Source organism: Corvus cornix, chromosome 1A, assembly GCF_000738735.6.
Source record: "Corvus cornix cornix isolate S_Up_H32 chromosome 1A, ASM73873v5, whole genome shotgun sequence".
NCBI lineage: Eukaryota > Metazoa > Chordata > Aves > Passeriformes > Corvidae > Corvus > Corvus cornix.
The window spans coordinates 66809531-66835952 of NC_047057.1; the positions used below are offsets into that span (position 1 = coordinate 66809531).

Below are 26422 nucleotides of genomic sequence, written 5' to 3' on the forward strand. Positions count from 1 at the left end.
CAGTGCACACCCTGGTGACCACATAAACAGCAAGATCTGCTGCTTGGCATAGTCAAAGAGAGAGCAACAGCCTTGCTTGTGAGGCATTGTCCTGGGTTGCAGTGTATTCTATTACCATCCTCAGGAGCTGTTGAAACCAGGTGGGGCAGTGTTTCCTTGCCTCCTCCCCCCAGACTATCTTTCTGTTAATTGCCCATCATTGTCCTGCCGCCTGACTCAGAGATAACTCCCTCCGGACTATCTTCTGTTAACGAGTCTAATCAACACTTGGCCTCATGACTCATTACCCCATTGTGAGATGCTCCACCCAGAGGGAGGAACCAAGCATCCTATTGTGGATATAATCTGGGACTCTGACCACCAGAGACAACCCTTCTCACTGGATTTCCAGAGGACAGGAGCTATGCAGCCACCATTGGACTTTCTGAGGAAGAGCAGACTGTTTTACTACAGGATCACTGCTTCAGAGGACTGCAGCCACCATTCTACCAGACTGCTCCCACCACCCTGCCTAACAGGGTGTCAGGTTGTACCTTGACTCTGTCAGTTTGAACCAGTGTTTTCTTTTACTTTTTTTCCTTTTCTTTAATTTCCATTAAATTGTTATTCTGACTTGGTGCCTCCCACTGGTTTGTTTTCAAACTAGTACAGGCATTTGGAAAACAGTGCCCTTACAGGTCAGGACTACTCGTTATCTCACTTTCACTGCATGACAACCTTCTGGAACTTGAGTAACACAGACCAGCCCTGCCTCAGGGCAGGCAAGAAATCACCATGGGTAGGAACTGGAGACAAATGGGTCACTAGTCCTTGCCACATGCATCACCAGTGGCACAGCATATGCTCCCAGTTACACTGTCCTTGCCACATGCATCATCAATGGTACAGCATATGCTCCTAGTTACGTTCTGGATGGAGATCTGCAGTCTTCCATCTTCCTTAGAAGAGACTGATGCACACACTTTACAGCCAATGATCCAATTTGTACTGATCTTCCAGACAAAGTCACAGACTGCTCACAGACAAACCTATGGCAGCAAAGTTACATTATGGTTTAGTTGGTTGAGATGTACAACTTTTGTTTGCTCAACAGCACTGTTTCATTGTCTAAACCCACCCAGCATATGCTCTGGAGGAGACCACAGTGGTTCTTGGAGCAGCAAGTGTTGCCCAAAAGCTGAAGCCTTCCTCTAGTGCACAGCTGTTCAGAGCTGCTGCTCTTACTGCACCACAGAGCATCATCCTGGAAGTCTCCTGTTCACATGCCCTCCATCTTCAGTGACCGTGCACAGCACTCTAAGGAAACCTCGAAGACTCCCTCTTATTGCCACTGCAGGAACTCACTCACAAGTAGGAGGAGATACTGGGCTCTCTCACCTCCAATGCCCACCTTGTTCCCTGGATGTCAGTCCTGCAAAGCAAATCCCACAGTAATATACAAATTTGTACAGCAGTATTATAATACATTTGTGTAGCAACATCTGGCCTCCATTTACACATGCAGTCAATGCAAACTGATGAGTAAACTCCTGGAAGTATGAGATGTGATAATGGATTCTTCTCATCCTTTGCAATCTTGACCAAGGCATAGAATCAGCCATGCAGTGTCAGACTAAAAGTTAATTAAATTCAGCATTTTCTTGCTAACAGTGATAGCAGGAGAAATGTCATAGGCAAAGAAAGGACATAGGGCATGCACAGTGCAGGCTTTCTTAGAGAATATGCTGGTGCTTCTAGCAAACAGGGATGTAAAAAACTTACTGCATGGGACTTCGCAGTAGCCCTTAAGCATAAACAATCTGTGCCAAAAATTATTTAACCATCAAGATGAAGATGGTCAATAACTGATAGAATAACTAGTTTCCAGAAATAAAGAGCCAGCTTAATTACTGAGTCCTCTGAACAGAGGAGAGGATGGATCTCTTCGGTACTTTCTCAAAGTGCTTTTCTTGTGTGGTTGCAGCTTCCGTATTTAGGAGGTGGGTGAACACAATGCTGAATCCTTCTGCTCAGTCACCCTCAAAGACAATGTTTCCTGATGTTCAGGGGACCTTCCTGTGCTTCAGTTTGTGCTCACTGACACTGAGCACCACCAAGAAGAGCTTGGTTTCATCTTCTTTGCATTCTCTCTTCAGGTATTTGTAACAATTGATAGGATGCCCCCAAGACATCCCTTCTCCAGGCTGAACAGCCCCAGCTCTCTCAGTCTTTCCTCCTGTCCCTTTACCATCTTCATGGTGCTTTGTTGGACTCTCTCAAGGACGTCCATGTCTCTCCTGTCCTGAGGAGCCCAGAGCTGCACAGAGCACTCCAGGTGTGGCCTCACAAGTGCAGAGCAGAGGGGCAGAATCACCTCCCTGACCTGCTGACAGTACTTTGTCTAACACAGCCCAGGATACCACTGGCATTCCTTGCAGCCAGGGCACAATGCTGGCATATGTTCTTCTACTAGTTTCAACAGGGCTCAGCATTTCTGGAGGACTCTACATCTGAGAGCTTTAAGTCCCATAAAAGTGCTGAGTAAACTCGCTGTGAGGGATTACAAGCTCAACTGATCCATTTTGGAGAGACATCTGGGTAATGAAATGCCCTGCATCCAAGTAACTGGGAGCAAGGGACAAGGACTAGAGTTTAATGTACCTGCTCCTGCTTCTAGCCCACTTGTCCATGTTTGCCAGGCTAGAAAATTTTGGGTATTTCCTCCTGGGTTTCCCTGATGACTCATGGTACTTTCATCCCAAGCAAACAATTCTGACATTTTTTACCCTTTAGGAAACAGATTCAAAACAGAATCAAAACTGCTTCTGCTTTGTTGAAGCCTGTGTTGACTAAGCTGACCTGATCTGCTGGAAGTATGTGTGCCCTGTGGGGGTTCCTCTGCCACAGTCCAAAGGCAAAACAAGAAAATGTGCCTGGGCTGTGAGGGAACAGAAGTCACACCTTTGCAGACTGGAACAAGCTGGAAGAATGTAGTTTGCCCTCTGAGAGGGCTCTTTGAGCCCAGTGGAGGGGGCTGAGAATTCACAATTGGACTCACTTTCAATAAACCTCTCAGACTATATTATATGTGTTTGCGAACAGGTATTACCTCATGGCAGAATGAAGTGGGAAAGCAGGACTTGTACATCACATTCTTATATGCTCTAAGTCAGAATAACCCCTGTTAGGTTAATAATTTTATACCAGTTTACAACCATGGGAAGCTGTGCCCTATGCATTACATGTTCATTCCTAGGCATTGGTATCCTTTTTGCATATGTTGGACAGATGCAACTGCATAATTCATGGTTGTATTGTTATGAGCTCTAGATAGCATTGCCTCACATTATTTTTTCCTCCTTTCATTTTATCCTAAAGTACTGGCATATTGGTAAAGCCTTACCTCTTGCTTTTCTCATAGCAACAGCAGTCACAGGAGGGAGAGGCAGAGGAGTTTGCCATTGGCGTATTGACAGAAGTCAGCACTTCAGATCCCTGTTACTGCCTCAGAAAGAAAGATCTTGTCATATTCACTTTAATCTCCAGCAAGTGCCAAATTATGTCAACGTCAGTGTGAGAAGCTGCTTTGTCTCTTCCTTCCTTTCACTGGTGGCACTGACAAAAGACAAGGAAGACAAAACACCCAGCCATGGTTTGTGTTCAGCTGGTGAGTTTTTCAAATGGCTTGGCTGCACAAGGGTAGCTAGCAATAGGATTTTTCTTTCCAGAAAGAACCAAACACTAAAAGCAGGCTATTCTTCATCTGACCTACAGATATCCAATGTCTTATGTTTCTTTAAACTGTCATTAAACATTTTATATAGGACTGCAAAAGAAAAAGCAGAAGGTAAGGACCAGTAAAAGATAGTAATGATTGAACGTGAGGAAATTACTTTGAGGCTTTAAATACAGTGCTTAGGATTCTGCAGAAGCCGAGCAACCAGTTTGTTAATAAAGATCCAATGAAAATAATGGTATGCATTTCTTCCTTTTAGAGGTTTAGGGCTAGGGGTTGTCCGATTCCCACCTAAGTGACTCCTCTGGTAACAGACCAGAGCAGTCAATAAGCTCCTGTAACTTTCCAACAACTGAACAAATGAATCAATACAAAGATGAGTGTATCTGAAGAGCTGTTTATGGAATACATTTGAGCTGGAGTTAGTTTATCTGCATTCACAAATGCTTCAGGACTGTCACATTACACTCACAGGCAAATACACATGTGCACGGAAGTGCCTGTGCAGTCCCATACAGAGATAATCTGTGAGTCGCCACATAATAAGATGTGATGTTTAATGTCCAAGAGGATAAATCTTCTCATTTTTTTTGGCTCCCTCCTGAGGTTGTTGCTTTAAGCTCATCTAACCTTGCTGGGGAATTGATGACTTTTAAGTCTGAGCATTCAAGACTTTTACCCAGCCTTGTGTGTTTTCTCATTTATTTTAAGAAAATCCTTCTTACATTTATTTTCAGGCAGCTGCTCAAAGAGAAAAAAGGATGGCAGAGCTCTCCCTCAGTGCATCCAGACTGTTGTGAAGAGACATCCAAGTAAAGGTTTTGAAGAGGCACAAACATTAGCTTGACTGCTGTTACCCACTTGTGAGGATTTCTGACATTGCCTTTAAGTCACACTCCCCTTTTAAATCATTAATGAGCATCCTCCAAGCTGCTTCACCCTTCAAAGGTGACTACTACTCCAGGAATTTTCTTCTTTTCTGAAATACACTTGAATAGACTGAGCAGACATGTCAGCTGTGCCTTCTGGATTTTTTTAAATTTTTCCTGTTTCTGGTATCAACACCATTTTCATCACCAGTACTCATCCCTGTGACCCAGAAAGCAGCAGATCACCTGTTTATCCTGACACTTTGCAGTTACTCTTGAGGAGGCTGAGCTTCCATCAGTCCCAGAACACATAAGTTTAGGAGTCCAGGAGCCTGGAAGCCTGGGCCTGAGGCAGCCCTCCTGGCTTGTAGCAAAAGCCTCACTGAAAACAACACATTCCTACGTAACAGTTTAATTCAATAAAAAAGTATTTGCCAATTCAAAATACTTGGAAAGTAACTGATTGGATCTAAAGCCAATACCCTCTCTCAGCAGCCCAATGTGTAGAGAAAGCAAAGAAATACGAACATACAAAATCTGAGTTCAGAGCCGTTGCACTCCCCGAACACAGTCTGTGGATCAGCAATGTGGTCACAGGAGTGGCTCTGAAGGGCTGACCTTCCCTCGTCCATCACCTGCCAAGGACGTGGCAACTCCACATTTCTGGCAAAATTCAGCAGTATTCAGAATTCTTACAACAACCATAGAGAGCTACATGCAATGGAAACCAAGAGATGCCCTGACCTACCTCTTGGCAATATGACTACTACTGAAACAAAATTTGTTTTTTTCCCCTCAGTGCTGGCTAGTGCTTTAATTTAACCCACATAATATCACATAGCCACGTCCAAGGAGCAAGTCTTCTCCTTGCTTCTGTTTTAAATGTTATCAACACGGCTATACGTACAACCATATTCTAGAGCTTTTCAGGCAACTATTGCATAATTCCACCTCTACTACACAAGGGCTTTAGCCGAGCTGCATTAACTTCATACTGCCTAGATATCTGTTCTCATGTGGTTCAGAGGAGAAACAATAGAAATATCCCACTGCTTGCTCCAATGTTTTGTTCTCTTCAACTAAACAAGGCTCATGAGTAATACAGGAGGAATGAGGGATGTATTTTTTTCTTGGAGCCCAACAATCAACCTACAACAAGAGGACAAGGAGGCCTCTAGGGGACCTCTTACCACTGAGGTCAGTGTTGTATTATTATTTTAACAGTCATAAAATCACTTTTATGATATTTCTTTCCTTGTTTCTTTCCATTCCCCGTTTGTCCATCCATATACATCAACTCTCTCATGTATCAGGCTGCACAATCTGTAGTGCAGAGACCATGTTTTCCTTGTGTTTATACAGTGCCCAGTGCTTGAAGACTCTTCTCTAGCAATAAAGGACACTTGGACATACCTGGTGTCCAGTAACAGAAGCAGCTGACAGCTCTTAGCTTCCTCAGAAGAAATGTAATTGGTTTTATGCAACAGCCACTCCAAGTACAACTGCATTTTGCAAAGTACTTTTCTGACAGATTTCAACCAGGCTAAATGATGGTTCTTCCTCTTGCCAGAGGAAGTATTCTTGGTTTTTGCTTTGCATTTGGATCAGAAAGCACTAAAGCACAAGGCCCTGCCTAATGCCTAATGAGAGGCCTCTGGATCCACTCTCAAGAGCATGTTCCCTCTCTGTGTACCTGCCTTGTCCCACCACAACTTCCACCCTCTTCCTCATGGATGGTCATTCTCAGCCAAACCATAGCCATGTCCGGCCATTTTGTGCATGCCAAAGCCATAACTGGGGGCACTCGGCACAGCTGTCCACACACCTGGCACGACCTGTCACATCACTGTAACCTTGTGCTACAGAAGTTTTGCTGCCACTGCCATGTAGCTCACTGGAAACAGAAGAAGATTCGCAACTGATAACAGTGTAAATCAAATAATGTAACCTGAATCCTGCTCTATTATATGATTATCCATTTACCTTTTAATTGCTTGTAATAATTGGGTAGTGCCAAGTTAATGAATTTCACAGTATGTGTCACATATCACCCTGTCACATAATTGTTTCTTTTGCAGCTGTAACAAAACTAAGGGTAAGACTGTGAAATTACTGATAGAAGGCAGTTAACAGTGTCTACTCACCATGGGAGAAAAGATGCCTTCAAGAGACTCACTCCATCATTCCCTAATCTTTAGCAAATTACAACAAATTAGCCTTTTTATTTTTGGGAGAAATACACCACAAAGCAGTTGCCCTTTGCAGAAGTCCCTGTGCTACCAGTGTGGTGTCACCATGCTGTATGCATGGGCTGCTGATTCTGGCACTGGCAACCACAGACCGGGAGAGGAAAAGCTTGGGAATGGGGCTTGGTGGTATGCCAGAGAAGGTAGTTCCATACCTTTCACAACTCTCTCCTTTCTCAGTGCACCTTCTGCGGAGAAGGAAGAAGCTAAGACATTTTATATAATTTGTTTTAATCACTCTGTTAGCTTAAATAGAAACATGTCTTCCCATAATAATAAAATTCTATAACATACAGAGAGAAACAGGCAAGCACCAAAACCCCAAAGTCACTCTCGTGGGAAAATAAGATTGAGTTAGAGAGGAAAAGAGTCAGAAGTCAACATATGGGAAGGTAAAAGGTGACAATGCAGACAGCAAGATGATGGGAGAGGAAGCTGTATTATCAAAAAGTACCAGTATTCAAAACGCAGCGAGCACTGTGCAGCCCCTTCTCTGCCACAGGAAAGGTTCACAAAGCAAAATAATGAGCACACGGGCTGCCTCAATCTCCTGGCAGGAAGCTTCTCACCTTGTGCCCAGACAGAAAGCTTTGGGCAGTGAGAAGGTAGAGGCATGGTGGCACCTGTTCAGGAACTAGCCAAGCTACTGCACACCCTGTCCCAGTTCAGTGCACATTTGACTGGGAACCGATGGTGACCTGGCTCTGAAAACCACAGGAAAGACCATGTTTGCAACACTAGAAAATGACCCCATGCAGCTTTTCTGTTAGAAATCACTTCTGACATTCTTCTTGTGAACAGTGCCCAGTGAATCCCAGCAGCACAGAATGGGAGGTGCTGCAGCAGCGACCCCGACCACAGTCTTGGCTACCCCTGCCACCTGCATTGACACAGCTCAGTCACAGAGAGCAAACCTTTTATGCCAGGTACTGGTAAACACCACCCAGGGTGCTGGTGGCACCTGAGATGGCTCAAAGCTCTGTGGTCCGTGCTAACAGTCAAAAAGTGTGTGCCACCTCCTGAGGACTCTACCTGTAGTGCCCTGGGCAATTCAAAAGCCACTATTCCCTCCTGCCTTCGTCTACCTAGGGGCATTCAGGGAAATTAAATTATACTAACTGAATTAAGAACAGAAATCTGTTAAGATAAATCATGCTTAGGCCTCTGATGAAGAATTGAAGCGTCATTAGTTGCCTCCCTTACTACTCTAATTCTCAGAATGAGTGTCCATACAGAGTTCTAATGGGGTTTAATTAATTTTCCTTGAAAGGTAGCTTACATTAACTTTCTGCTATTCCTCCTGTAGACAACTCATGAATTACAGTATTAAAGGACCCTTACTCAAAGGATTCTTGCACCATGGGAACTCTTCCTGCTCAGTTTTTCAACAGTCAAAATTTCTATGCTATCTTTTGTGCCAGATTTGGTCTACTAGCCCAAATGGGTCCACAAAAGACATCTGTACAGATGAATGCAAGTAGTTAAAACCTTCTCCCTCTCTTACTCAACAAAGTTATAGGGTCTGCAACTACATACTAATTCAAGTTAAGAATTATTTTACTGATTTCACTCTATTTTGATAAGGATTAAGGATTTGCCTACCAATGTACTTGTACTGATTGTAATAGACAAAAAATCTTTTTCCTATAACAGATGAATGTTATGCCTTGTTAAAAATCCCAGCAATACAAATTTATTCCAGGATAATAAACCTGTGTCAATTTAACTACTGCAAACTGTACTTGCTGATAGAGACAAAAAATAAACCAGAATAAGAGAGAATATTGCACAGAAACAAAGGTATCTACAAGATACTCTGAAGTGTGAATCTTGAGGGCCAGATTCTCAGTTTTGCATGTGTGAACACAAAACAACAGAGGGCTCTTCCCTTTGTGTCCTGGCTGCAAGATTTCTTACCTGATACAAACAACACAGACAAACCACCCTTTCACCAGGAAAGAAAAAAACCAAGTTTATGCAAAACCCAGAGAAAGCACAGATTTTTGATACGGTGATTTATATTTAAATAAGGCCTACAATACATTTATTTATTGTTTTCCTCTTTTTGTGTCTTCTAAACCAGGAACTCAGACAAAGGTAAAGAGACATTAAAAGCATGTGGAAACCTCACACCACTTTGTTCAACCTATGCTTCAGGTCTAAGAGACTTAGTAAGAAAACCTCCCAAAAGCAACCACCACTTGTGAAAACCTATGGCCACAAAGAATTGACTGCAGCTGGCATCACAGTGTTACAGCACATCTATAGCTGCAGTTTTCTGATAGCAAAGGGTATTTTGTTTTTAACCACTATGCTGTCCTTGGTTTGATGTGTGGCTGCTGAGATGGAAAAATAGCACTCTCTGCATTTCGCTTTCAAATCTTGCAATGTACTTTTCCACTCCTTTAAAATGGAAATTTAAAATGCAGAAATAACAAAAAGGTCATACTAGGCAGCTTTATGTATTTATTTTGTCTTCCTTTACAGAGAGATACAACAGACAAGGGAGTTCAAATGAGGCACAGGGAGCCAAAGAGGAAACCACAGGTTTTATTCTTCTCTTCAGAGCTTATATTTAGTGAGGCCTCATCCCCAGCATGAGAGATACTGTGTTATGTTTCATGAGGCCTGCTCCCTCAGCACAAGAGATACCGTGTTGTGCTCTTCTAGGTTTTTCAAATACGTCAGGTCACCCTGAGAGATTCTGTGAATTCAAATAATCCTGACGTTAACTGAAAGATGCAGATGAGCACTTTTTAATTCTTCTCTTCCAGCTTTCTCAGACCTCAGGAGAGATACCTGGAGATAAGATGTTCCAGTTTTAGCAGCCAGGGTAATCTTTAACAACATACTTTGGGAAGCAAGTCAGACTGTGGTAGTTTTGCTCTCTTTAGTTCAGAAAGTTATTTTCTAAACTCTTCCTCTGTTTACCCCACTCCCTCCAGTACCTTCATTTCACCCAAACTGAGCTCCTGTGCATCATTCTTTACTGAAAAGCAGTTTTAGTTCTTTTACTTCCTTCAGCCATGACTCTGCTCTTGAACTCTCTGCAATTTAAACAGGAGCATCCTGGAGGCACTTCAGCTTATGCTGCCTGTAAGCAGCCACAAAGGATTAACGTTTCAGTTTGTGCTTTGTAACTGAGTCAGGCTATGCTGGCAACTCACAGTTTGAGTGATACAAAGCCCTTCTTCGAATCTGTGATAGAACTACCACTGACTGGCAGAACAGGAATATCATGCCTCTCAGAGTTCTCTCTTTCCTGAAAGATTGCTGGTTTGTAATTACACCAGGTTATAGCATTGGTGAGAAGTAGCTCTACTGAACTGAGGAACCCAAGTCTGATAATTAACCTGAGGACTGATTTCTGCTCCTTTAAATGGAGCAGTTCCATTTCCTCTTTAAAAAATTTTCCTTTCCGTCCAGTAAGGAAAGTGTCTTCTCCTTACAAAGTAACAGAGCTTTTCCCCTACACCATAACAAGCTGAAACATAATACCACATGCACCCTGCATTAGTTCCCAAAGCTCTGCCACTTTAATCCAGTCTAACAGAACAGTGGTGCATTTCAACCTCTGACATTACACTACAACTGCTGTCTTAAAGAACATGAGCTATTCCTTAACTACATCACACAGCTGCGTGAGGCTGTCAAGAACAGAAACAGGGAATCTTAGCACTAAGTTCAACACTTGGTCCAGAGCCAACATCACTGGCATCATCTTCTATCATGAGAGTCCAGTGTCAAGTTTCTTATGGAAGAGATATTCACAGTGGACACAAATAGGGATTAGACAACATCCCCATGAACACACCATCTCTCAGTCGAGGAAATCAAAGCCCACATGACCACCATGTGCTCGTTGGACAGCTGAATTGCTCTCTTGCCCTATTAACACATGGAGTTAAACTAAATTGAAAAAATTCCATTATGTGACTGATGTATAAAATTTGCTTTTGTTTAACATGACATTTGAGTTCAGAGAAAAGTCTTAGCAGTGTTAGTTAGTAGTTGGAATTCAGAGCATAAATAGTTAATTCCCATAACTTCTTCTGACCTTTTCCCACAATTTCCATTAGATTTTAAACCACAAGTTTAGCACAGCTATTGCCAAGAAAAGACTTTCACCATCCCCACCACACAACCATAGGCAAAGTATGCAGAAATAAACACCCAGGGGCAAATTCCCTCTCACTGGGTTATTGATTTCCATAAACAGCTTTGCAACAAGAATGGATTTGACCCTTTGCCCTAAACAGGCATCCACGGTGTTAACACTTCAGGTTGCTGAAGAAAGCAGATTTGCAAAGAAAAAATCAGGATGTTACTCCGTTCCCAGCTCACCACTGAATACATTCAAAGCCAGATCCTGCCCACAGCCAACATAGACTCCCTAAAGTAACCACAAAAAAGCTTGCAGACCTGTTAGCAACAATGCTGCTGAAGCCTGATTTAGAATGGGCAGTTTACCTCACACCTCGGAAGGGCTGAGGCCTAAAGAAGGAACATTCCTGTGAAGAAGATTTTTGCAATGGTACTGTCACATGTGGAGTCTCTGGTGTTTGCTAACATGGTTCCGTCACTGTGAATTCCTTGATGCCTCATTACACAGTTAAGTCCATGCTCCAGCTTTTCCCTGAGGCTCCTCTCCTCTCTCCAGACACTAGTTTCCATGAAACTCCCATACTGCTGTTATTGTGTCACATTCAGCCAGCAGTTCCAAGAAGCTTTTGGAAGGTGGGAGCTATGAGAAGGGAGACAAGACAGGGCAGACATTCCTGTAGGATAAGGGTCTTTTTCTGAGACAACCAGGTTAAACACACCATTAAACATTCCAACAAATGGACGCTGAGATAGCTGAGATATCACTGATTTCACTGAGAGGTGAAATCCCATTTATTGATCCTGGAGACAGAATCTTACTCCTTTCCTCCATTTTCAAAACTGGCCTCATTAGATTATCCTGGTCTTCAAAACAATTTCAGATACAGAACTAATTCATACTGTGATGAAGAGCAAAGAAACATGTTTATAAAAAAATCAGAAGCAATGAGAATCTCAATTTCATCACCTGTTCCAGTTTGGCCAAATTTAGAAATATATCCTCTGAGAGAAGCCACAACCACCCTTCCCCCACCAGGTTTGGGAAAAATAAATTTTCCTCGAAGGAAAGTGAAAGAGATGAAAGCTACTTATTTAACAAACACACGGGAAAAGGATAATAATGCTAAATAATAAATCTCTCGCTGTGGAGAAAAAAACCTGGGAAAGTGTTAGAGTCCTCCCTTTGGTCTCCTCGGAGCTGGGGCTTGGCCCAGGGCCAGGCCCTCTGTGCCTGGTGGAAAGTCCTCCCGATGTGCTCTGATGTTAAAGCAATCAAGCAGTCCAGTAGAAAAGGGAGAAAATCCGAAATTCCAGGGAAGGAAAAATTCAACTCTCAGTCTCTCTCCGGAGAAAAAGCAGCTGAACCACTGGCCAAGAAAACTGTCCTCGGGAAAACAGCAAAGCTTCCTCCCTCCCCTGCCACAGCTGGGAAACCAAATGCTATCTGTGTGTGACCTTGAACAAGCTGCAAACTGCTTTGAAGAAGTTTTGCTCAGTTTTTCCTTCCCCCTCTCAGGCTCAGTTTAGAGGTATAGAAAGGTACAGAAATTAATTTCTGGGCATAGGCAGCGATATGGGATACACAGCATAAGGTCACCCCAAGACATCACCCTTTAAGAATCCACCCCTGGGTCTCTCCTTCCCTTCTGCCTCATTCCCTTTCTCCTCATCATACTTTGTGCTTTTCTTTAATTAAGCAAATAAAAGTATCTTAAAATTGCCTTTTGCCGGGAATTCCTCATTTTGTTTCTCCTACTACTACACACAGAGAAAATATCTAACACTCAAGGCAAATATCAGTATCTGGTCCTAATGTTTTTGTATCACCAGTTTTGATAGAATTTGGTTCCAGTGACCAAATATGACCATGATTCAACCATAAATTGTATATTTACTTTGATGCCTATTCCAGATGTGAAGCTTCATATCCTGAACTGCTAATGCAGCAACGCACAGCATCTAATGGAAATCATGTTATCACCACGCACTTGTCAGCTTGCAAAACTTCATGTTTCAAGGCCTAGTTTCAGAACAAGCCTGTACTGTCACACCCTCTGGCTCTTATGGCATCTCTACAGTCCTTACTTTTAGATATTAGGATGTTTAGATATTAAATAATTAGATCATTTAATTATTACATTGCAATTATTATATTATTTTATTATACCATTATATGTCACATTATTTATTATTAGATTATTAGATATTATATACTATATTGCATATTACTATAGAATGTATTATTATTATTATTATTATTATTATTATACTGGATAATTTAGATATTAGGTAATTATATTTTTTAGACACTAGACATTAGGATATTTAGATACTAGAATATTAGGATTTAGATATTATGACCACAGGAACACAGAAGCTCTGGCATTCTGGATAGGAAGTTTTCAATGAATGAGCAAAATCAGAGACTGTTTAAGAAGACTTCAGCAACGCAGTACAGAAAGACAGGCTGAGAAAAGTAACCAATTTACCTGAAGTATTAACAGCATCTGAATAATAGATGGTGGAACTCTGGCTCTGGAACGGGATAATGCATCTTCCAATTTTATATTGAGGGTAATTATATTCCTAAAATGCAGAAGAGCCAATTGCCGAACCGAGGGCTCCTTTCCCTTGGAAACAGAAAGAAATCAAGATGGATTATGAGCAGTATGAAAATGAGTTTCAAAATCCTCTGTTCAAAATCCTCCCCTCCTGAGGGATTACAAGAATGGTAAACCTAAATGAAACATGAAGGAAACATAACAAAGGACAGAGAGCAGCCCCCAAGTCTGCACAGTAAATTTGATTTGGCAGTAATGAACAGACGGTGACTGAGTCTGACTGCATGTGGAGAGGATGAAGGGTTGAGACGGGATGAGACCTGGATGATATATGAATATTTTGTATTTTAACAGTACATCACAAATTAAATGTATCATAAGTTTAAAAAAAAAAAAGCAGGGCTGCAAATTGGTTGAATTTCCATTATTTTGTAAGATTTTGAGTACTCGCTGTTTACTGTCTTCAAATATGGCAAGAATCCTGACTCAGCTCACTTGTGGATCCTCTTTTCTATACGGTTTGAGAGACTTCACTATAAGACAGGAGCAGAGCTGAAGTTTCATATTGCATTTTCAAAGCCATCTGTTTTCAGTTCAACAATACCTTCTCACTGAGGAAAACTCCCAGTTGAAGAATACAACTCCAGCTCTGTCTGCAGAGGTTAACAGCACCTGCCTCATGTAGAACTGTGAAACTGTTTCTCTTTCTGGCATTAGGGGTTTTCCCTTGGGTATATATGGCTGTACACATGGAAGGTTTGGTATTCAACTGGTGTTGACTTATGTCTGGAATAAAGAAGCCTAACCTGACCCTACCCATTCCTTTTCACTTTCTAAATTATTTAAACTGAAGTAAAGAAGGCCCCAAATCTGCTTCAGCTGATAATTAATAGAATTTACAAGAGCACATAAGCACCAATTGGGCTTTTGGAAGAAACCTCAGAACATGAGCAGCTAGATCTATTTGAATTTACATGGGACTTAGGGCTCTTAAACCCTCAAGGTTCCTTTGGAAATTCAAGTAATTATTTCCATCTGATAGGGGAGAAGACTTGTGTTACTAAAATATTTTCGAAGGCCTCAGAAACACAACAGAGAATAGGGATGTTTGGTGCAATTCTCAAAAACAACTGAGTGAGTTCTAATTTAGTCAAGTGCTGTATAAAAAAAGGCTTAGAGCCTACCTATATCTCTAAGTGTACAAATATCTTGGATTTAAATTACAGGACACTTGGAAAAATCTCCCATTGTGTTCTAGTATGTTTTAATAATATCTTATTTCTATTGTTTTAGAGTTTCTACTGGTAAGACACAAGTCTATGGGTGAAGTAGCCCTGTATGTTTTTGGAGCTCTTCCCTTTCAGAATAAAATTCAGTGTGAAATAGCAGCTTTTCCTTTAAATTCAGACTTCATACCTGTAAATGTCTGAAGATGCAAATAGTAATATCATAAACATTTGGGCAATCATTTTAGGGACAAAGTCCACTTGAAAAATTGGGAGAAGGTTTCTGAAGTTTCCCCAAATATATTCAGGCACCAAGTTCCCACTAAAATCTGTAGGCATCTATGAGCAGTTGCAAAGATCACTCACACCTATCTGGTACAGATTTCCATGAGACTTCAGTGATAAACAATACTCTCTGGCCATCATTACATTCGAAGATCAAGTATCTATTGTGTATTTAAAATTACTGGAGTCAAAATCTGTGCTCATCTAAACTGGTCAAACTCCACTGACTGTTGCTGTCCACTTACCATAGCATAGAATTTGATCTCAGAAATACAATTGCTTTTCAAAAGCAGAGATACTTCAAAGACAAAAGTCACATTGCAGAGAAGGAAATGCATATATTTAAATCAACACAGCTCCACTTATTTCACTGTGCAACATTTCAGTTTATCATTCATAACATTTTTTGACTTTTAGTATGATTGGCAGAAGGACTAACCAGCCTCCCTGCGTTCCACTTTTGTTTTCCAAGTTCCCCTTCATCTTTTCCACCCAAGCACTTCAAACCATTTGCATAAGTAATTCATTTGCATGACGTGACTATACAGAACAGCTGCACTGGGAGGTTGGCCCAAGGAGAGAGAATTAAGGATTGCATCAGTCTGCTGATGAACCTGTAAAGTTGCTTTTCCCAGTTTTTCAAGATTCTATGGTAATAGAGTAACTTTTTCACCTGCACAGGATAGAAAATAGCCTGCAGCATGGGAAGGACATCACTGAAGAAAAAATCCCACGTTTCAGCTAAGGTATCCAGTAGTTTCTGCCCTGCAAAAACACAAAACAAACTAGTGAACAGTTTTGGTTGTAACCACCTAACTGCAAAAAGTAAAACATGCAGGAAACAATGTGAATCTGCTACTATATGCTAAAATGAATTATGCAGGAGCTACTATCAGCAGTATGGAATTAGTATTCCTTTTGGTGTATCAGATACTTCCATATTTGTGTCTTTTCAGGTGACTCATCTAATGTTCTTAATAAACTCAGAGACTCTGAGGTTACTCAGGAAAACCCTGTGAAGAACAAAGACTAATAGCCCAGGTTACATCCTCCTCTTGCAGTAATACTTGCTGGACAGGACTGTGGAGGAGAGCAGGTTGAATGTGGAAGCAGAGGAACTTACCCCACCATTCTCCCGCCTGCCTTTCAAGCTGCAGGGCAGCAGAGCAAACCAAACTCTGTGGAGATGCTCCGTAAAGCATCCCCTCAAACTGATCTACAAAAGCTACAAGAGTAGCTTTTCCACTGTTCCCTTTTCCACTTACACAGAAAAACTCACCCAAGATCTATGGAAAGGAACAATGGTGTTAGGACTCTAATTTTTACTGTAACTTTCAAGCGATGCAGTTAGAATTTGCTATGGGGTGAGTTCCCTGTGGTCCTCACAGCAAGGCCACCTCCATTCCTTCCCCAGGTGCAGCTACCTGGAATCCTCCCCAGTGGAATCTGGATAAGCTCTGGCCAGGTTGTGCAACCAAGTTGGACACTGAGCTCCTCACAGAACATTTTACACAACACAGAGGCAAATACAGGAGCGGAGATCCATAGAGGAAACCTGGTTCAATAGGTGGGTTCTGGCTTCAGATCCCTGTTCCCCAAAATGGCCCTTGTGACCTTGGACAAGCTCTTTACCATCCCTATGCCCCCAACCCAACTTTGAGAGGAGAGAAATGCCCCTGCACCTCCACCAACAAGTGTTATGGAGATAAACACATCAGAGATTCTGAGGAATTCATAGAAGACAATATGACTTACCAGGATGCAAATCGGTAGCAATCAATCAATATTACTAATGGTGTCAGAATCTGATACTATTCTTAATTTTTGTATTAGAGCATTACTTTGAGCCTCAGCCAGGGAATATTTTGCCCAGAATTACACACAAATCACAAAGCAATTATGCATGAAAGCATTGACACTGCCAACCACGCTCAAAGTTAGCCAAGTGCCAATGTTTACTATGGGATACTTGATCCCCCTGCCTTTTAAGCACATAATGAATAGCTCTGGTGAATCTGCAACTCCTGAATTATTTCCAGGTTGATAACTTTAAGTGTGGATCACCTTGCTATACTGCAGCTGCTGGCTTATGGAACACACCAATGTCTTATTTTCAGCACCACCAGGCAGGAGTTCTCTCTATCCTGCATAGTCATGCACAAGACTGAAAAGGGTGGTCTCTGTTTCCATTTTTAAAACTTTTTAAAGAAATCTGTTTTGCATAGTTCTAATGAAATACAGCAGGGAACCAAGTCCAAAAATTTCTAGCAGCTGTAGCAGTAGTATTAGTAATAATAACAATTATAGTAGTAATATTAATTATTAATAGCAATAATATTATTAATAATAATAGTAATAAACATGTGCTGGTTTTTGCTGGGATAAGTTTCATTTTCTTCCCAGTATCTGGTAGTGGCTGGAACACTGTGATAACGCAGGGATGTTTTAGTTAGTGCTGAGCAGGGTGTGCACAGAGCCAAGGCCTTTTCTGCTCCTTTCCCACCCCACCAGTGAGGGCTTGGGGGGAAACAAGGAGCTGGGAGGGGACATGGCTGGGACTGCTTTTCGCAACTGGCCACAGGGACATCCTAGACCATATGGTGTCATGGTCAGCATACAGAGCTGGGGGAAGACAGAGGAAAGCAGGACATTTGGAGTGATTGTGTTTGTCTTCCCAAGTCACCATTGCGCGTCACTGAGCCCGACTTTCCTGGGACGGCTGAACACCTGCCTGCCCGTGAAAAGTGGGGAATGAATGCTATTTTGCTTTGCTTGCATGCATAATTTTTGCTTTACCTATGAACTTGTCATTATTTCAACACACCAGTTTTTTCACTTTACCCCTCCAACCCTCCCCCCCATACCACAGAGGGAAGTGAATGAGTGGCTCCATGGAGCAGAGCTGCTGGCTGGGGTTAAATCATGAAAATAACCTTGCATATATGACCAAATAACCAAATCCAATACTAGTGTCTGAAATACCAAAGTGCTTCCAAGATATAAATCCAATCATGAAGGAAAAGCCCAACCACTACACCCTGAAGGCAGAGTTTTAAGGAGTTAAATATGTTAGTTCCCACAAGGTGAGGTTAAAAGCCCTTATCAATCTTGCTGCTAGAATAGTATGAAGTTAAATTACTCTGTTGAGGTAAACATGCCTTTACCATCAAGTACTTATTCAATCTTGTGGACAGCTTGTTTTGAGACTTAATTTCTGCACAGCAGCTCAGAAAGGCTGCAGAGTTAAATGACACAGGTAGGCAGGCCTTTTACTGAGGGCTGTGGAATAATTCCTATGATTTGTTGATAATGACCATCTTCCACATGAAGGAATGTGACTTACATGTGTTATCAAGGACATATCCTTTTTTTACTGTCAGGCAAAAATCGCTACATTTAGCATAAACATTTGCTGGATTCCAGGAAACTGGGTTAATGCTTATTTTAATGAAGCACAATATAGTCAATTTTGTATGGCATAAAAATGCATTTGGTACTTTTCACAGGGATTCTAAAAGTTAATTGAAACTCATTAAATAAATATAAGAATAAATAATTAGGTATTAGGAAGAAATTCTTCTCTTTGAGGGTGGTGAGGCCCTGAAACAGGGTGCTCAGAGAAGCTGTGGCTGCCCCACCCCTGGAAGTGTCCGAGGCTGGGCTGGACGGGTCTTGGAGCGACCTGGTCTAGTGGAAGGTGTCCCTGCCCATGGCAGGTGAGTGAATCAGGATGATCTTTAAGGTTCCTTCCAACCCAAACCATTCTGTGATTCTGTGATTTTCAAAACCTTCTGCAAGACAAAAGCCCTCCAAAGTGTGGGGTTTTTTCTCTTATGAAAACTTGAACACCAAGTGGAGAGGGCAACTCAAACCATGGGATGGGGGCAACCTGAGATTTGAGGGCAGGACTGCTGCTGCTGCAGACCCAGGAAGCAAACCCTGCTCAGAATGGGAGCTCCAAGACTTCCATGCTTCCAGCTCTGTCTTGGGTGTTTTGAGAGCCATGCGGTCACTGACTACAGGATGGATTCTGGGGCAGGGCTGCATTTGCTGCCAAGAAACACAAATTCCAGCCTTGGAAACTCAAGTCCACCAGCAACTCCCCAGGAAAGCTGTGTGTCAGAAATACCTCTGCCTCTGAATGAGATGCCTGAATTACTGCCACCCTCCTGTAACTTGCCAGTTTTAGAGAGATAACATTTCTGAGCATAGACTTGGAAAAAACATGACCAGTTTAATTGTCACCAGAATTTCTGACTATATCTTAAGCGGCAACCATAAAATGACACACTAAATCAAAAACCAAAATAAGATTTAAATCAACAGCTTGCTGAAATTAGGTATTTCCCAAACATGGTCCTATATTTGAAAGCCCTTTAGTGGTCTCACATTTTAGGTTTTCATCTAAGCTTTGGTCTCAAACTTCAGATGCATTATTTTTGATTTTCAAGCTGGTAATACCAGGAAAAAAAAAAAGATTGGACTTTGCTAGGTCTGTATCTCATCTGCTGATTTGATACTTATAAAACAACTTCCTTTGTGATTTACAAAGCAGCTATGAAGGCCTTGAGCTCCCTCTGTGCTCTCCAAGCTGTTGTTTTATATAACTGTGGAATCTGATGTTCAGCTTAAGGAGTTTCAGTACTTTTTTGTGGACTTTGGGGTTTTTAATGTGAAATTGGTTCTCTTTTTGCGGTGTTCAGGGCTACTGTCTTTTCATCAGAAAAGCTTGATTCTATAGCACCACCCTAATCTGATCAACTGTACTGTCAGTAATGAAAGGTCACATCCAGGATTTATAGATAGCTGAGACTAATGGAAACAGTTGTCTCCAAGCTCCTGCTTAAGCAGTACATTTAGACTAAGTGACCTTGTGACTACAGCTTTGGAAAAGGAAAGATGCATTTCTTTAAAACTGCCTTCACTCCCCAAAGATCTTTAGAATGTTTACATGGGCAATAATTCTTGAAGCTATTACAAAACCATTTCACCATTTGATGTATAGAATCACAGATCATTTAGGTTGGAAAACACCTCCAAGATCATCAAGTCCAACCATTAACCCAGCATTGCCAAGGCCACCTCTAAGCCATGTCCCCAAGTGCTGCATCTACATGACTTTTAAATACCTCCAGGGTTGGTGACTCCACCACTGCCCTGGGCAGCCTGTTCCAATGCCTGAACAACTCTTTTGGTGAAGAAATTTTTTTCTAACATGCAATCTAAACCTCCCCTGGCACAACTTGAATGCCAAATCTATGACAAGACAGCATATTTAACAATACATCTAAATGCCATGTAATAGCATTTAGACAAAATATGGGTGACTATAAAGCAACACACCAGGTGGAGATTTATCCTTGATGTTACTTCCATAAGGTGGTACCTCCAGAAGGTGTAGACAGTTACATGGGGCCTTGACTTTAAAACCAGAGAGACAGTGCCTGACCTCATTTATGTCAGCATGACTCCAGAATAACTCTTAAAATAAGCTACAGCATTATTTTGGACTTAGATACTTAAAACTAACTGGGATCTTTGTGCTTAGTTTTTTGTTTATTACATATCTCAGTCTATTTTCACTTTTCCTGAGCAGGATATAACTGAAGGAGAAGGAAGTGTCCTTGCTGGAGGTAATCCTTCCCTGACTCCCTCAATGCTGCTCTAGGCAATCACCTCCCTTTTATGAAGGTTAGTGAGAACACCAAGGCGGGACCCAACAACATACTGTAGGAATGGATTGAGACATGCTAATCCATAGTCCCAGGAAGATAGTGGAAAGCATGCCAGTGCCTCTAGAGTGCATTTGCTAAAACTCCTGTGACATACATAGCCATGCTAAAATCCAAGTTACCTTCATAAAACCGGATCTTGTCCCTTAGGATCACCATGCCTTTTGTGAGCAGCTGATTCTGTAAATAAAATACAGACTACCTTTACTCAATTCTGTGCTTCCCTACAGCCATCATGTTTCACATTTCATTCATTCTTTAGACAGTGAAGGGGGTTTTTTATTTTAAAAATTAATCATCAGAGAACTCTTGCTGTGTCCATCTTATTTAAATCACTTGGAACACTTGTGAAATGCTATAATCGGCTGCTGGTTTTAGGATAAAGGATGTATTTTGTGCAGTACAAAGTGCTTCTCAAACTTCAAATGACCGACCTACAAAACATGTACTTAGAGAAGCAGAAAGAATATTGCTTCAACAGACAGTGGTACTGACTTCTAAAAGTCTTTCCTAGTAACTCTACTGCAATTATCTTCACTGGTTTACTCAGGGACTTCAATTTTAAGCTAAAAAAGAATGTCTGAAACCTCATGAAATACAGAAATTACCTACAGAAACAAAGTCACAGGTTGGGCTTTCACAATCTAACTATATGTATGTGTATAAAATCCGAATCCCATTAATCCCTTAATTTCAAAATCACAGAGAAGTCAGTGGACATCTCTGAATGGTTTCAAGGGTCTCCAGGTCATCATTTAGAGTGGGCAAAATTATTTTTCTCAGTAGCATATAACAGAATTGGATTTAAATAAACAAAACACAGGCCTACCTGCAGATACTCAGTGAAAAAGGATCCCAGTTCTGTTTTCAGTAATTGCCTGTATTAAAAAGAGCAAGAAAGGAATCTGTGTAATCAGCAAATCACATTAGCTGTGCACTGCATGAAAGAGGGGAAGTCACGAATAGCAAATTACTTTAGTATGAGCACAGAGACTGTCATTCATGACTAACTACAAAGAGAGCAAACAGAGTCAACAATACCAAGACTCAAACCAGCACTTTTGTGTGTTGAAGAATATCTGCTGTCATTTCAGATGGCTCAACTGCACATATGAAAGGAAAATAAGATTTGATGAAAAGAGGATGCTTTCCATCCTACATCCACTCAGGAGACTCAAGACAGCTGAAGTTGCATATGGTTTCAACGAAAAGGCAGGTAGGAATTTAACAGTTTAGCTCTGCCTTTCATGATTCCTCTACACTAAAACCTATAAAGCAATCTCAGAGAGCAATTGAAGCTCCCATGCAAAACAAAATCCCACAAACAACTCTCAGATTCAGAAACTGGATTCAACCCAGTCCATAAGCCTTTTTGTATCCAGGTAAAATTCACTACATGGCTAAAAAGCTGTGTTATTTACATCTCACACGCTGGATGCTAGATAATACTTCTCATCAGTCAGGTCACTATTTAAATGCATAAACGACAGCTCGGACCTTATAGAAACATAGATAGCCCCAGCTGGGTTTTCTGAACACATGCAAATCTGGCCTATATCTCTTCTGAAAACTTGTCTGTGTGACCATGTCAGGTCCCATGAAGATGTGAGGTCAAACATGACTTAAAATCTAAACACCACCTTTGATTACAGTAATTATATGAGTTATATATTCAATAGCACATCATCTATCTCTTTTTGTTATATCTTTAACTGACAACTGATTAATCAAATCATTTAACAAGTAAACAGGGATATCAAACCAAATCCAGAATAGCCCCATATTCCATGAAAGTCTACAGGACTTGATTCTGATGTTTTTACAATGCATGCTTCAGCACAGCCTCTTGAGATCTCCTAAAAGTTCAGGGAAGAGAGGAGCATTTCAGTCTTGAGGAGGCTGAAATATGGTATCTTGGTTTATTTATCCTTAAGCACATGTCCACACTGACCTCATAGCTCTGGAAGGTCTAGGCAGAAATTAAATAAAAAATAAACAGAAGGAAGAGCATTTTCAGATGCTCCTAAGCATCAAAGTCCTTTTCAGCTAGAAACTTGATTAATTTGGACAAACTATTTATGAACAAAGGTTCTGAAAGCCAGCTGAGGCATTATCCATAGGTCTCCCCTTGTCATGAAGAGCTGTTGGATCACCAGCTCCCTCAGCATGTGGCTGTAACATGTGGGAGAAGACAGCCCTGGCAGCACCCTGAAACTCTGCCCTCAACAGTAATACTGACAAGCCCTTGGCAGGGTTTAAAAGCCACCTCTCTCAAAGGCTGCTCAAGTTCCAGTGCCTTAACAGAAGTCAAGGGGAAAAAGGTTGTGACAGCCAAATTGCAGCGTGTCCACTCCAAGTGGAAATTTACTGTCCAGTGAGGTGACTTTTTTCTAGATCACAAGTGATGACACTAAAGGTTCATCTTACTTTGAACATGGATAGACAGACCATTTTTAGGTTGAACTAACAAGAAAGTTGCAGGTTTGAATTTTCCTATGAGAGTGACAATTAATTCTCATGTATCTCTTTGTGCCACTGTTTCAAAAAAATACTAGTACTTTATGCTGACAGATTCTGCTTAATTTTCTACTCTCTCCTCAAGCTAGCAGCTCCAGATGGATTCCTCACGGTCTTGAAAAGGTGATGTGCAACTACCTTCTCTTTGAATATTTTAGGTTCTACTGATAAATTCTGGTATTTAGGACCAGAAATAAGAATGTATGTTCTGTTTATCCAATAGCCAGCTCTCTGATAAAACAAGATGCCACCACATTTCCATTTCTTCAGCTGAAATCAAACAGCCAGCGTGTAGGTAGTTATATGCACTGGACTGCACCACACCAGGCAGCACTATGCCTACATTAACATCTCTTTTTACAGGACAGAAGAATTGACAACACAATTCAAGCATCTTGCTTTTTGAATCCCTAATAATACAGATACTTCAAGCTACTTAATGCATTTCTAGTGAAACAGTGAGGCCCTCAGGCCAGATCAGAACACTGGTGTTTGATATTCTTTTTATATGTTCATTTAAAAGAGACCCACAACAAAAGTGGATCCAAGATATTGCTTGCAATTTTTTTTTCACCCTTGCTTAATTTCCTTTAACAAAAAACAGTTAGGCTTTCAGATCCTGGATAATTTCAATTACTGACCAACCTTATCTAGACATGTGGACATCAGGGTGGAATCTGGGAAAAAATCTGATTAGCCTTAAAAGAGATCCCTGACCAGACAGCAGATCTTATTTCAAGTACATCTGATTTTTAAGCCAGGCACTTTGCACTCATAAAGCTTCTCTATCATTGATATGAGGCCTTCATTGCCCGTTTAATGACTTCATAAATTAAGATGGTAATATAAATTCCCTTTAAGTGTGCTAAAATAGCTCCTGACTTTTTTTTCCCCTGCTGCTGCTTCATTGGTTCATTTTAAAATTAACTCTTGCAACATTACTCAGAATGGAAAGTGTAATACTGCATAATAGATGTTAAATAAAGTTAAATGAAGCAAACAAATGATTTTACTGGGTTTGAACTCTGTCTGCAAAAGAGGAAATGCCACTAAAATGTGCTTTGTTTGAATCACATCAGAATCCTGAAACTCAGAAAAGGGGCAGCTATAAATATGTATTAGTTTTAATACAGGACATCCTGCTTCCACTGTGTTTCCGTTTCCTTCTTTTTCTTCCTTGTTTTAAAAGTGGTCAAAATAAACACTTTGAAATGACATATGGTACATGAAATGAAAAAGGAGAAAACGCTATTTGATTATTAATATTGCAGACATGGACCAAGAGAAAACTAAACGGTACGTATACGCATGGAGATTTTTATTACCAGATTTTGACTCAATCTCCTACTAAATTACTCAGTAAGGGCCCAGAAGAAGGAAGGCACAGGCCACATACTGGTGATGCTCCCAGTTGTTGGGACTTTACTGTGCTTCGTCAGCTTTAGCAGAGGAATTCAGGAGTTCCAGCAGTGTGAGAGACAACTGGTTTTATTGCAATAGGGGTTCTGAGGGCTGTGTATGTAATTCTGTATTTAAGGCCACTTTTTAATGCCACAGGAACACAAGAACGGTGTCAAAAGGCATTGGTATAAATAAGTGGCAGCTCTTATGAGCCAAACCTAGAAGAAAAGTAAATGGTACTGCACAGATTTGTATCCACTGATGTTTTCTTAAATAATCAGGGTTCAAAGCCTCCAGATGTGTGTTCACAAGTTTTATGTATTTGTTTGCATGTATGTGACACATGGTAGTTGAATATACGTGACATTCCTGAGTCAAAACAATGGTGTGCAAATATTGTTCAAATATTTACACTTGATCTATGAGTCAACTTGGATATTCAGGGGTTTATTATGAAAAATATTCCAGAATCTGCTCTAATTAAAGCGGTAAAGTAAAATAACTTCTTTTACTGTCCTGTAACTATTCAAAAAAGTAACTAACTAATATTAACCATTTACCTGAATGTTTCCACATTTGAATTCTGCCCAGTGGAAATAATCTGCCCAGTGGAAATAATGTATTTCTTTCTCATTTTGTACTCATGGGAAAATGCATCTAAAACAATCGTAAGGAAAATATACACTTGTTCCACTTCTGAGGTCATGTTTATGAATCAGGTATTTTTGCACTCAATAATAACATTAACCCAAAGAAGTTATTTTGAAATAAATAGCAAAAGCAGTAAGGTATTTTTGGCACATGTCAAATCAGTAATTTCATCATCAGCTCAGGTATGAGGCACCAGGCATTCTCCCTGAAGTGAGCTATCAGCTGAGATACCAACAAAGCAGCATTAAACCTACCCAAACAAAAAGAAATGGGCCTATCAGGTGGCAGCAAAGCCCTTCATAAAATGGAAAAAAAAAATCAGTGTATTTCTAGTCAGTTTGTCCGTTCAGCCACAATGAGATGCTGCAATAAATTCAACTCAACTGCATTACCAAGCATCATTGTGGTGCAGGGTTTATAGCAAGGTAAATTAAAGCAAAATTTGGGCACATTTCTATCTGTTTGTTGGTTCATACAAGATTATATTTGTATGACACATCAGCAGAAAATTTTTCCTCTCCTGTCCCCCACCAGTAGATGAGCCTATTAAGGGAAATGCATGGAGTGAAGAAATCTCAGCCCAGAAGTATAATAATAATAATTAACCATTATTCCAGTAAGTAACTCAACATGATTGATGGATCATGCTAACTGACAGACATCCTAGAAAAGCTATTCTTTGTATGTAATTTTCTCCCCAGAGAAGTAAGAAATAACTGGAGAGTAAGTTTATTTTAATCTCAAAAAGAGCAAATACAGGCCCAGTATCATCTGGCTGGACTTTTCTGAAGGTATTTTCACAATTAAAGGAACCAGACTGGGCCAACTATCCCAGACTGGGAACCAGACAGGAACAGATAAACCCAGAATTTCTGGGTATTCTGGGGATTTTGTCAGACTCCAGTGTCCAGACAGAGTAAGTGGTAAGGGAAAGGGAATAACTAAGGATCATATCTGAAGACAGCCAGGGAATGTAATAAGCTGTCTGTCTTTTGTAAGTGCAGATTCTTTTCCACCATTTATTTTGTAAAGCAGTGGACAAACTTCTAAAAGGAAATCTACTACCTTGCCCTTACCACTGAGAGGAGGGTTTGGTAAGTAATAATAAGTGCTGA

General features: G+C 40.9%; 2 protein-coding genes across 9 annotated transcripts in view; one reads left to right on the plus strand and one right to left on the minus strand.

Moving 5' to 3' along the window:
- LOC109146117 overlaps window positions 1–8960 on the plus strand; it is a 50612-nt gene extending 41652 nt beyond the window's left edge. Inside the window, exons 3-4 of one of the 3 annotated variants that reach the window (XM_039570851.1) lie at window positions 3401–3646; window positions 4453–8960. In XM_039570851.1, coding sequence (XP_039426785.1) covers window positions 3401–3646; window positions 4453–4562 — 356 coding nt within the window. In that variant the 3' untranslated portion in view covers window positions 4563–8960. Of the gene's footprint in view, window positions 1–3400 lie in introns of all 3 variants that reach the window. The other 2 variants (XR_005604468.1, XM_039570850.1) reach the window with 2 other exon arrangements.
- PRR5 (proline rich 5) overlaps window positions 1–26422 on the minus strand; it is a 121484-nt gene that overhangs the window by 14209 nt on the left and 80853 nt on the right. For all 6 annotated transcript variants that reach the window (XM_010410193.4, XM_039570848.1, XM_019292469.3 and 3 more), the window contains 4 exons: window positions 21568–21616; window positions 20861–20918; window positions 15680–15771; window positions 13424–13564 (listed from right to left, as the gene is read on the minus strand). In XM_010410193.4, the coding sequence (XP_010408495.1) occupies window positions 13424–13564; window positions 15680–15771; window positions 20861–20918; window positions 21568–21616 (340 nt within the window). The remainder of the gene's footprint in view (window positions 1–13423; window positions 13565–15679; window positions 15772–20860; window positions 20919–21567; window positions 21617–26422) is intronic.